Source organism: Anguilla anguilla, chromosome 1 (assembly GCF_013347855.1).
Source record: "Anguilla anguilla isolate fAngAng1 chromosome 1, fAngAng1.pri, whole genome shotgun sequence".
NCBI classification, from domain to species: domain Eukaryota; kingdom Metazoa; phylum Chordata; class Actinopteri; order Anguilliformes; family Anguillidae; genus Anguilla; species Anguilla anguilla.
In genome coordinates, this window is record NC_049201.1 from 64,693,038 (window position 1) to 64,709,342 (window position 16,305).

General features: G+C 38.8%; 3 protein-coding genes across 3 annotated transcripts in view; 2 read left to right on the plus strand and 1 right to left on the minus strand.

The window, feature by feature from the left end:
- si:dkey-256h2.1 overlaps window positions 1-4,490 on the plus strand; it is a 30,522-nt gene extending 26,032 nt beyond the window's left edge. The window contains exons 11-12 of the mRNA XM_035425738.1: window positions 562-695; window positions 4,228-4,490. Of these exons, the coding sequence (XP_035281629.1) occupies window positions 562-695; window positions 4,228-4,347 (254 nt within the window). The 3' untranslated portion in view covers window positions 4,348-4,490. The remainder of the gene's footprint in view (window positions 1-561; window positions 696-4,227) is intronic.
- Window positions 4,491-11,284: 6,794 nt separating this feature from the next.
- Window positions 11,285-13,602, plus strand: LOC118221645 (glycoprotein-N-acetylgalactosamine 3-beta-galactosyltransferase 1). Its single transcript, XM_035406904.1, has 3 exons — window positions 11,285-11,793; window positions 12,073-12,740; window positions 12,932-13,602. The coding sequence occupies exons 1-3, from the start codon at window positions 11,619-11,621 to the stop codon at window positions 13,112-13,114; spliced, it is 1,026 nt and encodes a 341-aa protein (XP_035262795.1). The 5' UTR covers window positions 11,285-11,618; the 3' UTR covers window positions 13,115-13,602.
- Window positions 13,551-16,305, minus strand: part of col28a1b (collagen, type XXVIII, alpha 1b) — a 34,084-nt gene continuing 31,329 nt past the window's right edge. Inside the window, exons 35-36 of the mRNA XM_035406889.1 lie at window positions 16,021-16,282; window positions 13,551-14,242 (exon numbers count right to left, since the gene is read on the minus strand). Coding sequence (XP_035262780.1) covers window positions 14,070-14,242; window positions 16,021-16,282 — 435 coding nt within the window. The 3' untranslated portion in view covers window positions 13,551-14,069. The remainder of the gene's footprint in view (window positions 14,243-16,020; window positions 16,283-16,305) is intronic.

The window sequence follows — 16,305 nt, forward strand, 5'->3', positions numbered from 1 at the left end:
ATTGCAGGTTGTATTGGTGCCCTGTAGGCTTTTGATGCATCAGGAATTTTTGAATTCTGGGTGGCGTAGCTTCAGGTTGGTATCATGTTTGCCTGTATGACCTGTTGCTTGGAGATGGCATTTTTTACATTGGCGTCGTGCATACCTCGGGTAACCTTGACATTGAGAGGACTCACAGAAAATAATTGTAACATTTATAGTACCCCTCAGTGATGAAAAATATGAATACACTTTCTGTTTTGAAAAGTCTTTGCTCCTGGTTTTAACCTGCATGAAACCTACCCCTGTAAGAGGTCGACTATGAAATGAATGCATTACTGCTAGTCACAATCCACATTTTATTCTGTACAGTGTGTTTTGTACAGTGTGTTTAGAAGGGTTTGCTCCATGCTATGAACTAGAGTTAGCTATATTCAAGGATTCAAAATACATTGTTGTTGTTGTTGTTGAGTGGATTATGGGGCAGGCAATGTCTTGTGGCAAAAGTGTTGCTGCTTCAAATAAATATTTCCTCTGTTGGTCACTGGACATTTTGTGATGTGTGTGCCTGAATGACCTTAGGTACTGCCCTGGGCTGTGCAGCCCGAGCTGGGGAGGGGGCGGTGCCCAATGAACACGGTACCTGGCTGTACGGCCGAGGAGGGTGGTGTGATGGGCTCCAGGTGAACCCTTGGAGAATTGACATTTCTGATCAGGTAAGGCAAACCAATCTGTGTTGTGTAATTCTTCTCACTCTCTCTGTTCTATCAGAACTGTCTCTCTTGCCTTTTTTGTGAATTTATCCTTTTATTGCTTCATTTAATATGCTGTCTCATTTTCAGTTTCTCCTCCTATATACTACTTACGTTCATGAAAAGGCAGTTAAAGATTGTGTGTTAATTTTCCTCCAGAGCGTGTATTGTTTTCAGACTTTATAATATGTGTGTTGTAAAATATTTAAAAAATTATATCCTCACAAAGCCAAATATGAATACGGTTGATTTGTATAAAAGCTTTTTATTTTACAGCGCCATACTCAAAATAAACTTTAGTATGGTACTGTATTTGCATCTACTTTGCATTTTTTAAATTAGATTCAAATGACATAAATATCTCAGTGGGGCAAGATAGATCGCAATTTTTTTTTTCTTTAGAGGAAAAGCCAATGGAAGCAGAATCTTTAAAATTCTTGCTTCATGTGATCATTTCTATCAGAGATATGTTTTTCTGTGAGAATTGATTACGTTTGTAGTTCCAGCAGTACCAGGTCTAGTTCTGTTCCTGTAATCTGTAGCATTTACAAGCGGCAAGTCTGACGGAAATAGAGAGGCTGATGTCTTTACTAATGTTACATTGCTATGTGACAATCATGCTCACCCTCATAGCATGATGGGCGTGGCTTGTGTGGCTACCTAATTAGAGGAAGACAGCCCATTGGTGTGATAAAAGCCCAGAGAGGCATACTGACCTCTTGTGTTATCGCTTGCTGTGGCAAGCGGACTTGTAGAACTGAAATGTCATGTCATTTAATCGGAGCAGTCCTCAGATGAATTACTCCACCTCCTCATACCAATGAGGGTTCTCACTTACATACCTGCCCTGTTAATTTCCTTGTATTGTACTCATGTATATGTATTCATGCAATATATGAATGTTTGTCAGCTTGAATTAAACGTATTCTGACAGAGTAATTATTTAGGGATCAAACGGACTCCTGGACAGGGAGACTTTGTGGTCTAAACGAGAGATGTTGTGCCCTACATAGGTCAGAGAGAAAAGAGCTGGTGGAACACAGCAGTGATTTCATAACAGCGGTTAGCCAGTGGCCATCATGTCTTATGTGTTTAACTGTGAACAGAGTGTACTCTAACTGAGAATGTTCCCGAATTCTCAGAGATATTTTTACAGTCAGGGGTCCTGAAAATGTGCCGTCATCAGTAGAATTGAAAAGGGCCGGGGAAGAGCTGGAGCAGGATCTAATGTAGTTGTTTGAAACCGGTGCTAGGGATGAATCTGCTTCAATTGATTTATGCCATAATGGTATTGTGTATTTCCTAATGCACTCTGGCACATCAAGCTGAAATGGCAATAATGAGCTGATATTTATGAGCATCACAGCTTTGTAAAACGGACACGCTCCTCATTAGGAAGAGCAGGCTGCTCCTTTTGCTGCTGCACTTAAGTTATTGCGACTCACCGCGTGCATGCGGACCATATCTCATGTCTTGACTACGAGGGAAATTAAACAGATGATCTGCTCGCAGGCTCGAGGTCTGACACCCATAAAAACAAGATTGTCCTGTATGAATGGCAAGTGCATTCAGCCATAAAACCCTCCCGCTGCCTGAGTCACTACTGCTATAAAACCAGCACGGTCCTTGAATACAGATGAGGGCTGGCGTGTGCGGCGTTTCTCTAATCAAATACTCAAATCTTTGGTCCACCTGAAAATAAAAACTATTCTAAGATGTAAATCTGGATTGGAGCCAGTAATTCAATCTCACATTTTTTGAAAATGTACCCCAGGGAACTTGTTTAGCTGGGTGCACAAAAGCACATTTTGCTTTTTACCATGCTGACTTTCAAAAACCTATTATAACCAGCTAGGTTTTCTTTGCGTTTTAATTTCTCGAGAGACCACTCCTGGTGTAAGTTCAATCATTTTGCTTTTTCTAAGGTGACTCGACCATTCAATTTATAACGTTCAGTAACCATGAATGGCGTATGCATTAGAGTGCCAATGATATGTCCTGTTCAATAACTGGCTTTAAATAATAAATTCTTGACTTCCTCTGGAATTCTTTCTTTAATGAATTGAAAAGTCACCTTGGAAACGATGTGGGCAGAGTGGAGTAGCAAAGCTGCTCAGTCTTCTGAAAGCCCAGGTGAACATGACCGTTTGTATGAGGAGATCTGAGGGAATATAGGGAAATATCATTTCAGTTAATCAAATTTAAATTCCAGAGGACCAGCCAAGTTATAACTTTTACAGCAATGAGTCCTCGTGAGAATTAAATAAAGGTTAACGAAAAATGCACATTAAAAATAATTTCCGTGCTCTGATTCATTCTCAGGCGTGTTAATGACCTTTTTTAGTATTCATCCAAATCTACTCATTCGTACCCCTGTGTCTCGTAACATTTTGTCAAATCAGCCATCGTAAATAAACTTGTGAAGACTCGCTGTTATTTGTTTCCCCCCGATGAATTTATTCCTTCGCACATTTAAGGCTGTGGCCATCATGTATCCCAGCATTGCTTTGAGGCCTTGTAAATTATTAACTTTCAATTCAGATCCCAAACAAAAGAGACTGTTTAATTGGAGGCATTCCACACAGTGCTGATTGTGGCCCGTATCCATTTGCTTCAGTATTTGCATGAAATTATCCTTTTAAAATGGGAGAGTTCTCCAGCCGCGGCGGTCCTTCAGAAAAACGAGAGGCACAGGAAGTCATTAGTGAATGCACCCTCTCAGTCTCCAAAGCCCAAATTTACCGTCTTGTTTATTTGAATATTGAATATAGCCACAGGGGCAGTAACAATGCTCCACAAACAAACAAATTCATGTTATGTTGCACGTTTTTTTTTTCAAGGCACAATAAAGTGTTCTTTTTAATTCCTGTTTAGGAGTGTGAAATATTGCATTACTGAAACAGCAGGGGCTGCAGTGGGCCTGAATTATCCAGGAGATGAAAGGACCATTTGTTCTTGAATTTAACAAGCCTCCCCCCCCCCCCCCCCCCCCCCCCCCAGCATCATTACCTTTTTTTTTTTTTTTTTTTTTTACATTGGTGCGGTTTATTACATTTAAGTTCAGAAGTGAAAACGGTATGCTCTTTGCAGATACGAAGAGATCTGTGTCAGGTGCAGTTTTTTGTTTTAAGATTTCAATATCCAGTTATAATAACTCGCATAAACACTCTTTCTCTCTTAATTGTGAAGAAAAATGTTAACGGCTTATTTTTCACTGCAATATTTGGCACTGTTCGGTCCCTTGAGGCCCTTGAGGCTTGACAGTTTATAGCACAAGAGAAAACCACAACCCTGGAATGCAGGGATGCAAGTCCTCATTGTCAAATCCTTTATCGGTGCATTGCCCAGAGCTGTCAGTGACTGAGGATTTATAGACCTATGAATCTGGTAGCTTGCTGCTCTCAATGAAGAGATTTGTGCCAACTTGTGATATTTGTGTGCCAACTTATGTTGTATTGGGTGAGGAAGCTCTAATTATTTGTTCTTTATTTTTCAGCTGTACATGAGTGGATCCAATACCATATTGTACTTTGGTTTGTATGAAGGGCGGGACCCCAACCCCACAAGTAACCCTGGTTATATTGTGATGTACTCCTACCTTGTGTTCTATAAGTAATGCTTCATTGGAAAACAGGTGGCTTTTATTTGAATGATTGTAAATGTCAATGATGAATCAGAACTGTGAATAAAACTTTATTTTAGAATGCTTGTTTTGATAATCAATGCTTTTTTCGTTAAATGGTTTGGGGAAACAAAATATTTAATAATGAAATTGCTTTAATTATTGCTTTGTATTTTTAACCTGTACTAAAAGGCTTTGGATTAGTGTTTTTGCAGTAAGCTTTGTGAGTTTTAGTCTTGCCTATTAAAAGAAATGTGTGTTGAATTGAAAACCAACAATCAACACACCAGGATGTCACCTAGCCTCGGAGTACAGCGAGTCTCTGAGCTTGGCTTGCTTTAGAGGTTACAGGAATCAAAATAATAACTAAAGAAGCTGTTGGCACAGAACTTATCATCTTACCTGGCACAGTGATCCTTGGTGAACTCTTCATAGGCTTAAGATATTCGAATTCAAAGAGCTTCTACTACGACGAGAACACTAAAAAGATGATTAATCTAGTTAAGAAAATTATGCTATCTTGAGAGTAAGAATGGCAGTATTTGTGCAATGTTTTTAGAGGTTTAGCATTTGGCTACCACTAGCATCTGAGAGGGCCACAGGTCATAAACAGCATCACAGATTGCATTCCACAAAGCCCTGTCTGATCTAGGTTTAGCAGTGTCCTTCATTTTTTCCTTTTTAGTTTTGGGAAATATTGTTTCTTTGTGGAATTTGGCTTGGAAAGTGACGAAATTACTTTCCATTAATTGGTTGGTTTGACTGATTAAAATAGTCTCTTACTCTTTCATAGGCGAAGGTGGTTTTATCAAGTTAGACCTGATGACTTTTGCAAGATGGTGAATTGCATTGTTGCACATAGCGACTAACAATTTCACCATTGCATTTATTTGTTTCAGTGTTCATCTTGGGAGTTCTTTTCTAATTTGTTAATGGTGGTTACAGTTCCTTAATATCTGTATAACCATTTCTCTGGACTTTCTTCCCGTGTATTCGATTTCATGCAACCTCCGCTCTCTGTTTTATGGCTAATTGAAATTAAGGAAATTCTGCTGAAGTCACTCTGTACACACAGCCAGAAAATCAAGTCAGTGTACGTTTATTCATCTGTCTCTTTTTTTCTATTCGGTCCCAGGGTTTGCAAATGTGCCTTTTTATATCGCTCTACTTCTTTACAGGTTTCATTGGAGAAATGATTTTAACATTATTTTTAAGTTCACACAGGATTGGGGGTTTCTTAGTTTGCAGATCTGATCTGGATGAGGGTAGTACACCCTTTTAAGAATGGAGTAATATTGATCCTGTAAAGTTTCTTATGTAGAACTGAAGGTATATTTTGTAAAAATTGTATTCAGTTTGAACACTAATTAACAGGTATTTTGCAGCAATCTGCATTGTAAGACATTTTTACAAAATATACCTTCAGTTCTACATAAGAAACTTTACAGGATCAATATTACTCCATATTTTTTCAAAAATTGTGGCAGTGTTGGGTCTCACATTTTTTCACAAGCTATAACTTGCAATACTTATAATCACAGATATATGGATGGATTTCAGCAAGTGTCTCTTTCAGTCCTTATGCATCATCACAGGTTCAACTATTGTTGAAATAAATGCAATATATTGGGAAACCCTAACTTCAAATTGGTAAGTTAAAGCTAAGGATAAAACATTTTGTGGGTTAGGGATCAGATTTTCAGGGTGGTGCCTCTTTTGTTTGGTGTTATCAATATATGTCCTTTCCTTTAAACAGCTTGTTTCAAAAGCAGTGACTATTTGGTGATAATGAGTCTTTGTTGATAGGAACACTACTTGCAGGTCCTCTGATACTATAAAAGCTTACACCATTCAAGGAATAGTGCTAGTCCTTGCAGATTCCCATGTACTAGGTTATAATTTTGTCCTTAGAACAAATGAGAAGGAACATAACACTGGAGGGGCATTTGTTTCTGAGCCGCGTCTCAAAAGCACTTTAACGTAATTGCACCCTCGTAAGGGCCGATGTTGGGCGCTGGAGTGCTGGGGTACTGCGGTGTCGCAGGAAGGGAAAGCCTTTGACTGATGTCATGTATGAATGAATCGTCCTTTCGGTGCCTCAGGGGAGTGTCCGTGGGTCTGTCGCTTCTGAAAGCCTACCTCTCATCCTCTGTCACTTGTGAAGGCTGCCTGCATCGATGTTGATCTAATTGGTGGGCTTGGCTGTGAGTCCATTGACACTCCGGGCTGCTGCTCATCTGCTCATCAGTTTTGCTGTCCTGACATCGTATTCTGACTGGATAACAGACCTTTGTTTCTCTTGTTCTCCTGAGCAATGCAGCACATGTAATGGCCTCTAGATAGTAAGACATGGACATATTACAGAAACGGGCTTCTCACGCACTGTGCTTCTCTCCGAGTGTGCGTGTGCATGCACGTCTGCAGACATTTGAAAGGGCCACAGATCACGTACAGTAGTACATCAAACCAAATGGGTCATTTCATACAGGCTCTATACAGACGCTTCACGTTCACTCTAATCTCAGTCAGCTGTATTCATATCACTTTTTCACAGTATGATGTACAAGATGTTGATGCTGGAGTCTGAAATAAATGCAACTCAATTACAGGAGGATCATTTGGGCATTTTCATTTTAATTACAGTATAGACACTGTACAGTATAGTTTTACTTAAAAAAAAAATGTATATATATATATGGCCTTGTTCGATATATTCAATTGTGTATTGCTGAATGGGGAAATTGAGCCAGCCTCATATAATGCCTTCCTGTAATTGAATTTGACTGTTATTGGTATATGAGGCTGACATTACCTTCTCCAAGAAAAACAAATGCAATTGCTTCCACGTTGAAAAATGGCACTGAACGCAGACTCCGAACAGTTTTTTTTATTTTACTGGTAATACCTTTTACTGGAGGACAGTGCACTCCTGGCCCTGTTGACCCTCAGTCACTCATGTAACCCATCCAAGAAATCTGCCCCAGTACAAGTTTGGGATGAAATAGTATGCAGACGCATGATTGGCAGCAGTCTCTGCTTCTGAGGGTGCTGCTCCCCTCTGGTGCTGTCTTGGCACTGTGGATTAAAAGATTCTGGAGCTCTGTTCAGTAAATGGATCTAAGTGATTTGATTTGTGTTCCTACTTGGTGGCGGTTCCTGGCACTGCTGTCTTTGCATAGTTAAAGGTGAAGCTCGGACAGAATTCTTATTAAAATAAGAACCCAAGCATTCTGCCTTCTCTGGATGCAGAAAAAACTATATTCTTTTTTCTTTTCCAAAAAATGGAGACACAATTAAATGGGTTTCAGTTCTGGAGGCCAATGGGCACTGCGATTTTGCAATAGCCCCAACAGGTAATATTTGTAGTGCCCATTTTTGCAAGGAGGACTTCACCAACATGACAATCTACAAGAAACAAAGTGGCATTGCTGAAAGGCTGGCACTGGTGCATGGTGCAGTGCCTTACCTCCCTTCACCTGCCTCCCAACTATTGTAGCTAGAGACACTCCCGGTTGTAGCAGAACAGACGTGTGATGGAGTAAGTTGGTAAGTAGGTCCTCCAAAAATCTGTATTTCTTTATTTGGGTGTAAGTTTGATACTGATGTTGAGTTGAGTGTACAACAGCTCTGTGTTACAGTACAACATTATTGTAGCCTAGGTCAGCCAACGCGGTTGAATGGAATGGCCTGCCAACAGCCCAGACCTCAACCCAATTAAACACTTGTGCGATCAGCTCGGGCGTGCTGTACGTGCTAGAGTGACCAACGCAACCACGTTGGCTGACCTGCGACGAATCCTGGTTGAGGAATGGAATGCCATCCCACAGCAACGCGTGACCAGGCTGGTGACCAGCATGAGGAGGAGATGCCAGGCTGTTGTGGCTGCGTATGGTTCTTCCACCCGCTACTGAAGCTCCCGACTGTTTGTTCAATGAATAAAGTGTAAAATTACCAATATGTCTTGTTCGTTCCTTGTTACTGATAGAGAGTTCAATCATCCAATACCCCAAACAACTCAAAACAATCGAGTCAATACCAACAGGAGAATACACTGTTTGACATTGGCAGGGAAATTTGCCACATTTCAGTTGGATTCCACCCACATAATCAGCTGTGTTGCTCATCCCACAAATGCGTGATCCTTACAAATGGGACATCATTGTAAAGGGAAATGAACAGGCTTGATATAAGATACAATACAAAATGATATAAGATACAATGCTAATAATACAATGACAACAGAGATATGATTGACCAAACACAAATTTCCAAACTTTTTTTGAGGAGTATATAATTATTGCTCACTTAATTAGATGAGTAGGAGCTATACTTACCAGTAGTATCAGAGTAATTATATCTACAGGTAGAACATGAGTTGCTCCCCCCCCCCACCCCTCCAAATGATAATAGTATTCAAAGCATATAGCTTCACTGCACAAAGGAAACTGTGCATAAATTTAGACACATGCAGAGATGGCTTTACTGAGGGAAAATACACATTATAGGCACCTTTCAAAAATGTTCTTCCCACTGCACATAGAGTCAATGTAAAAATTTTTTTAAAAATCTGTCGTTTTTTTTTTTTTTTTTTTTTGGACATAGATGTTTTTGCACATATTTTATAAGCAGAGCAATAAATGCAGAAGATGGAGACGGGCCACACATCTGAGTCACTGTCAGCTTCTGGAACACTTGCAGCACAAGAAGAACCTCTTGCTTGAGTGTAATAAGCACACTCATAATTCTCTTTTACTCCTATTTCTCATATAAATTTATGTATTTTATTGCCTCTCAGTCTTTTGTTTTGTTCTGTTCTTCATAATATGTCGAGGAATTAGATGCTTGTTCATATATTTTAATCATTTTATCTTTATATTCAAGCACAGTATAATGTACAAATGTGTTGTCGCCATCTAGTGTCCACATTACACATACGTTGGACTGTACCGTCTTTAGAGCAAGACATTATTTCTAAATATTCCCAAAAATAAGTTATTTCAATGAGGACTTAATGCTTGCTCAATAGGCATCAGCATTAAGTACTTCACAGTTTGAAGCTAAGGATTCTGAAATATTACTTCTGTGAGAATGCAATGCTTTCTGTTCCCTCCGGTGGCCAATGCCAATTCATAATATTTAAATTTTTCATGTTTTTTTAACCAGAATATTTCCAAAAACGATGTGATCTTCCCAACTCAGTTCATTTGGAGTCTTGCAGTATATTAAAGTAGGAACCGTTTCACAGACAACCTTATCAGTGAACAGCACCATTCTCAGGTGAAGCGAGTTGTAATTGCAATTGTAATTGAATTGCAAAAATGTAATCCCACCCCCCAAACACACACACACACACACACACACACCATCTTTATTTGAACACATGCTTATTTTCACAACATTTCTTGAAATTAAGCTGCTCAAGCGAGTATGCAACTTAATATGTGTAGTTGTGCATTACATGACAACCACACCTTAATACCACCCACTAAACTAACATTTTTAGGGTGTAGTTTTTCTGAGATTGCACCACTCTTTTCCCTGGCCAATGCTAGTTCGTAAATCTATATCTTTATTATATGAATAAAGGTATGAAATGTAAACTTTAATGCTGACCTCCTAAATTTTGACAGTTGTCACCAATATTTCAGAAAGAAAATGGAGATAGTGATTGCAAAGGGCACTTGCGGGAAAAAAAAAAACAAAAAAGTCTCAGGGCAGGGCATATGCTTCAGGTCAGGATATGTTGACGTCCATCTGTGCACGTGGCAGCTCCTCCTACATATCAGCCACCGGATCAGAATTTGTTTGCGAGATGCGTTGGAGTCAATGCGGTTGCACAGGTCATGCCAGATCTGAGTATGACCGGTGCATTGAGGAACTGGTCGACTTGGACGGCTGCTTCCGGGGAGGGTGGGAGGGACTCGTCGAACAAAGCTGCCTGGTTAGGCATCGGGATCACGGTAAGGGGCAGGAGGAGCCACGGCTCGGAGGAGACGCGGCTACCTCCTTGCCACTGCTGACCGACGCGGTTTCTGAGCACGACACGGGAAATTGAACAGAACTATATGGTATAATTGGTCACCAAATTGGGAGAAAAACTTGAGAAAATAAATACAGAAACAAAAAATTATTCTTTATTTGTGGTACATATGTCTTTAACAAGCTGTAAAGAAACAACAGAACAACGGGAAAAACCATTTGTTCAACCCTTTAATTTTTTTAGACAACCTGTATTTCTACCATTCTTTTGAGATTATAACTCTCACTCGCCTCTCAGACACACATCAGTGCCATTAAAGCATCTTAAATCTTCTTACACCTGACCTATTCTTTCCCTCTTCATCCTGTTCTGTAATAATAATGGCTTTATTTATAGCACCTTTCATACATTGAAATGGAGCTCAAGCATTATGAAATAAAATAAAATAAAACAGGGAAAAACGCATAGAATGACACAATATAGGCTATGAAAATAATTAAAATGTGTAAACGAAAGCATATATCGTTAAACAGTAAAACCAAAGAGTTAAAACTACATAATGAAATAAAATAAATACAAATTAAAAAGAACGTTTTTAAACTTTTAAACGATTTAAAACAGCTCTTGTTTAAAAACAACCGGAAAATCGTTCCAAGCCTTTGGGGCATGAACACTAAAAGCTGCATTACCGGATTTCTTATGTTTCTTTTTTAAAAATTATTTTATTTTGCGTAAACCAGCAGCTGAAGTGTTCTGCTTGGAACATATGCTGGCAGGCAATCCGAAAAGTATGATGGTGCTAAAGAGCTTCGTAAACCATTAAAGGTAGCCTACTTTAAAATTAATCCTAAAAGATAGTCTTATATTTTCTTAGGCTCACGTCAATGGTGGGCCTGTACAAATAAGACTTGTTATTCACTGGCGGATTCGTTCCGTCACCCTAAGGCGTGGTGCAGACCTACCTTCACCCCCGTTACCATAGGCTACCTAATTGAAGACGCTGTATAAAAGTTTTCTAAAGGTAGCCTGTTTGTTTTTCTAATCTATTTTATGGTCTCTGTAAAATAGGCACATAGCCTACAGTACTTTCCTAAATCTGCAATGATAGTTAAAAAAATTTTTGTTAGATATTCTTAGTGGACCGTTCTTTTCTGTTCAGAGCAGGTGCATGTTGTGAATTAACCTACTTGCGGCGCGTTTTCTTAGACTATCCTTTTTGGAATTTTGAAACATCACTGATTTCACGAAGGATTTAGCCTAGCTATAAACCTTGATTTTTATTTAGATGTCTTCACTACCGTTTTTTGCCTTTGGGCTTTTCTTTGGTTTCATCGTCAGTTATTCTGTTTTACGTGCTGACTTTGACATTTCTACTTATGTTCGGCTTACTCCGGGAAACCACATAACGAATACATCTACCACAAACCCTCCAAAGGCGGATGCTTTACTGCCAACCGAAGGTAAGCGCAATAGGCCTCAACTCTACAAATTAGGCGAAATGGAAACTATATTCAAGCGCTTATTTTAATTTGACTGAATTTATTCTGGTTTATGGAATTTTAATATTTGTGTTTCAGATCCCCACACACGCCTGCTTTTCACAAATAGAAAAATTAATCAACCGAAGTAGAACGTGTGTTTCTGTCTAGTTCTTTCATTTAAAATATTGAAAATGTTCTATTTTTATATATTATTATTATTATGATTATTAATTATAATATTTTGTAAATATATTGTAGAAATGCCAATCTTGAAACTCACGAAGGACCACTTTCCCAAAGTTCGAGTACTGTGCTGGGTAATGACGGCACCTAAGAATCTTCAGAAGAAGGCATTGCATGTCCGTGCCACTTGGACCAAACGATGTGATAAAGTGCTATTCATGAGTTCGGAGGAGACCGAGTTTCCTACAGTGGGGCTCAATGTTACCGAGGGCAGAGACCAACTCTACTGGAAGACAATAAGAGCTTTCCAGTATATTCACAAAACCCATTTGGATGATGCCGACTGGTTTTTGAAAGCCGACGACGACACCTACGTTGTGCTGGACAATCTTCGTTATCTCCTTTCTAAATATGACTCGGATCGACCCATTTATTTTGGCCGTCGTTTCAGACCATTCATACAACAGGGCTACATGAGCGGGGGGGCTGGTTACGTTCTAAGCAAAGAGGCGCTCAGGAGGTTTGTGGAAGGATTTCGCGTTGGAAAATGCACCCACTTTTCTTCCATTGAGGACATGGCGTTGGGAAAATGCATGGAGACCATGGAAGTGGAAGCAGGAGACTCCAGGGACAGAAAGAAGCGGGAGACATTTCACCCTTTTCACCCAGAATCGCATTTAATCAAGGATCCGGGCAATAAACAATCCTGGTACTGGGGTTATGGATATTACCCCACCACTGAAGTAAGTATTCAAACCTAAAGTCAATTAAAATCTACGAAAGGTGTGCAGTAGTCTGGCAGGGCTCCCATGTGTAATACACCTGTTGCAGTGCCATGATAATTAGACACAATAAGTTCCTTATTGCATTATCGACATTTCAGTAAGCTTTGTCCATGCAAGAATAAATAATATATTATGTTTTTTCTTCTCAGGGTCCTGAGTGCTGTTCAGATCTTTCAGTGTCCTTCCATTACATACGCCCAGATGATATGTATGTACTGGACTATTTTACCTATCACCTTCGTCCGTATGGCTACCACTACAGATTCAATCCTGATTCTCCACAAAATAATACTGAGAAAATAAAAGCATTAAATACAAATATGGGCACATAAGTCGTGCTTAATCATATCTTGATTAATATCTTTGAACTGGTTTTCTGTCCCTTACATTGCCTGCTGAAATCTTGGTAGCTCTTCCATTCCTTGATCTAAAAATAATTCAAAACAAATTGTATCTTGTTCATCTGGTTTGGAACGTTCAACTGGTTTTAACTGAAACATAATTATAGTTCTGGATAACTTGAGTTCCAACATTTTTCAGCAAGTCAGAAAGTTTTTCCATGATTCTAAAGTGTCCAGTTTTTGCCAATTTACCAATGTCTATATATGAAAATATATACGTAGACAGTTTAAATAACCGGTGGTGCGTGTTTATGATAATACATAAAATATCCAAAATAAACAAATATCACTGAGATGTGTCACTTTATGCAATGTTTGTTTGTGCCGTTGCCAAGCAGATAATAAATACTGGACATTATTTGCATACTTCTAAACAATTACTTGTTTTATTGTAACTTGAGAAGCAGATGGTTTACCAGCCAAATGAATTTCCTCAATTCATTGAATATTTACAACATAGGTAACCATTGTTATACTTACGAATATGAATAACATGACTGTGGCCACTTGAATTCTCACAGCCTGCAGTGTACCATTTACTTCAATGCAGATAAATAAATGTAATTACACTGTTAAAATATAGTTAAATCCTACAAATGCAAATACTATGGAGACAATGTATACAAGTGATGTATACTATGCTATCAATATGTTAAGCAGTAAAAAAATCCCTTTCACTTTCTGTGAGTTGTACATATCTTAAGCTTATTTAAAGACAGGTTTTATGGAAATTCATAAACATGTACATTTAGCAGACAAACATCTAGTGAAAAATTGAAGACAAAAACAGTACTTGTCTCCCATTGGCCTGTTTGATGAGCATGGCAATGGCTTGTTGAAACAAATACATATTTGCTAATAGCTCCTTACAGCTATCCGTACATCATTATACTTTGACACAGGCTTTCCTGCAGCTGTCCTCACTTTCAAACCTGTTCCTGTTTCCCTCACAACCTCCAAACCAGAACTGGGCGCATGAGTTTGCCGTTGAGTCATAGTACCATTTCACCACATACTTTCGGCAGGGACCTGGATCCAAGTCCTCTTCGCATCCTTCATCTGAAGAGGAAAAAGACAAAATAAAAAATCTGCTTAAAATGTTGTTGTCAGGATAAAATCACATCACTGTTTAACATTCTGCTTCTAGTGCCATTTCAGATGACAGGAAGTAAAGACTTCAACATGAAAAGTATTGCCATTATTTAAAAACCTGCAGCTTATATTTAGCTACCATCTTTATGTTCAATTATTTTATTTTGAAGAGTCCATTCTTATTTTAGTTTTAAACCATACGTTTCATGATTATGGTACACTTGTAGGGGGAAGGAACAGGCAAATGGGCTAAAAAATGGAACAAAATCAACATTTGTTGACTGAGGGGATCAATTATATTCAAGAGACTTTTGGACATACTGTACTGTAGTTCACAAACAGAAAATTCCATACAATACCCAAGTCAATGTGTTACCCTAGAGGGCCTGTAAATGAGCCCTGTGGTTACTCATGCTGGAAAATCCACTCATCCAAGATACTTTGAAAGGTTGTATGAAATAACACAGTTAAAGAGTTATATTATCTGCTCAAAAATGGGAAAATATATACTTTCATACTAAAAAGTTTAATAATTACATCTCCCAGAAAGATAGATGTCAGAATACACCACCTTTTCAATACTTTGCTCAAACATCCTTCGCAACGATAAAACTACTGAGCGTTCTTTTATAGTGTTTTATGAGATTAGTGATCATACTGAGGAGGATCTTTGACATTCCTCCATATAGAATTCTATAAGATCCTTCAGATCTTTTGGTCTGTACATGTGGACTGCCATTGCCAAACAGTTAAAGGCTGGTGATTGAGATAGTCTCCATATTTCACCATAGGCACCCTTATTCTGATGCCAAACCCACCACTGGTCTGGTTAGGTCCAATGCTGAAACTGGATTGGAACAAAGATCCCCCAATTGGATTACAAATAAGACTTTATAGAACTATAGAAGACCATTCAGTAGTTTTATCCTTACAAAGGGAGGGTGCACAAAGCACTGAAAATCAAATAATTTTACAGAAATAAAATAACTTTCATTAAACCTTTTTTATCTGAGTGATTTGTATGAAATAACATAATTTTCCCGTTTTTGAGCATACAGTACATTACCTGTGTTGTTGATTTTATACGATCATTATTTAGGCATCTTATTCTTGTGTGCCAATACTTGTGGAGGTCTGTATGTCTTTTTAGTTGTAATATAATGATGTGGCATCACATACCCAGAACATGTACCGAAAACATGCCCTGTCATAACAATTATCAGTGTGATATCCAGTGTTGCCAACCCTTCACATTGTCTACTTCACAGACAAAGTAAACAGATAGCCATTTTTGGAAGCAGAATTAGTCAGATGCGATAGTGGATATCATCTGTAGACTAATGGAACTACTTGGGTATATTGAAGATGTGAAAGTGGGCGATATGAGTGGCACTTTCATGAAAAAATCACATGTGCAATAACCACCTGTCCAAAAACCACATGTGAACACACAACATGTGAAGAGTACACATGTGCATTATCAAAATAATACCACTTATAAGATCAGGGCAGAGTTAACATTTGAAAAATGAGGATGCAAAATTTCACATGACTATTTTTTTGTCACATGTAAATTTTCATTCACATGTGAAAAAGCCAATCACATGTGAAACTGTCCAGGTCACATGTGACATTTTTTTATTTCACATGTGAATATTTTAATACGCATGTGAAAATGTTAAATTCACTTGTGAAATTGTGATTTAATTGTGAGGGACATGAGATACAGGAGATACAGTGACTACCTTGTTTGCTCGGTACCAGGGGCCGAGACTGTGTTGTGGGAGATGGCTGTGTTGTTGTAAAAAGTCGTTTGGGAGGGGCCTGGGGACCTGCCACTGGCATACTGGATGAGAGTTGCTTCACTCGATCAGGCAGTAGATCTGTCAGGCTGTTGAGTGGTTCTCCATCAAAGGATAATTTCCTGGTAATGCTGATGCTGCCATTCTTGCCACTGTCTCGTTTTTGAGAGAACGGATGCCTCTCCAATTCCCCAGGAAGTCTTGGCTGAATAACAGAATTATTAAAGA

Excerpts from the sequence above, each read along its gene's own strand:
- LOC118221645 (XM_035406904.1), top strand. The coding sequence starts at position 11,619 with ATGTCTTCACTACCGTTTTTTGCCTTTGGGCTTTTCTTTGGTTTCATC. Across the intron at positions 11,794-12,072 it reads TGCTTTACTGCCAACCGAAG|AAATGCCAATCTTGAAACTC; the intron begins GTAAGCGCAATA and ends AATATATTGTAG. Across the intron at positions 12,741-12,931 it reads GATATTACCCCACCACTGAA|GGTCCTGAGTGCTGTTCAGA; the intron begins GTAAGTATTCAA and ends TTTTCTTCTCAG.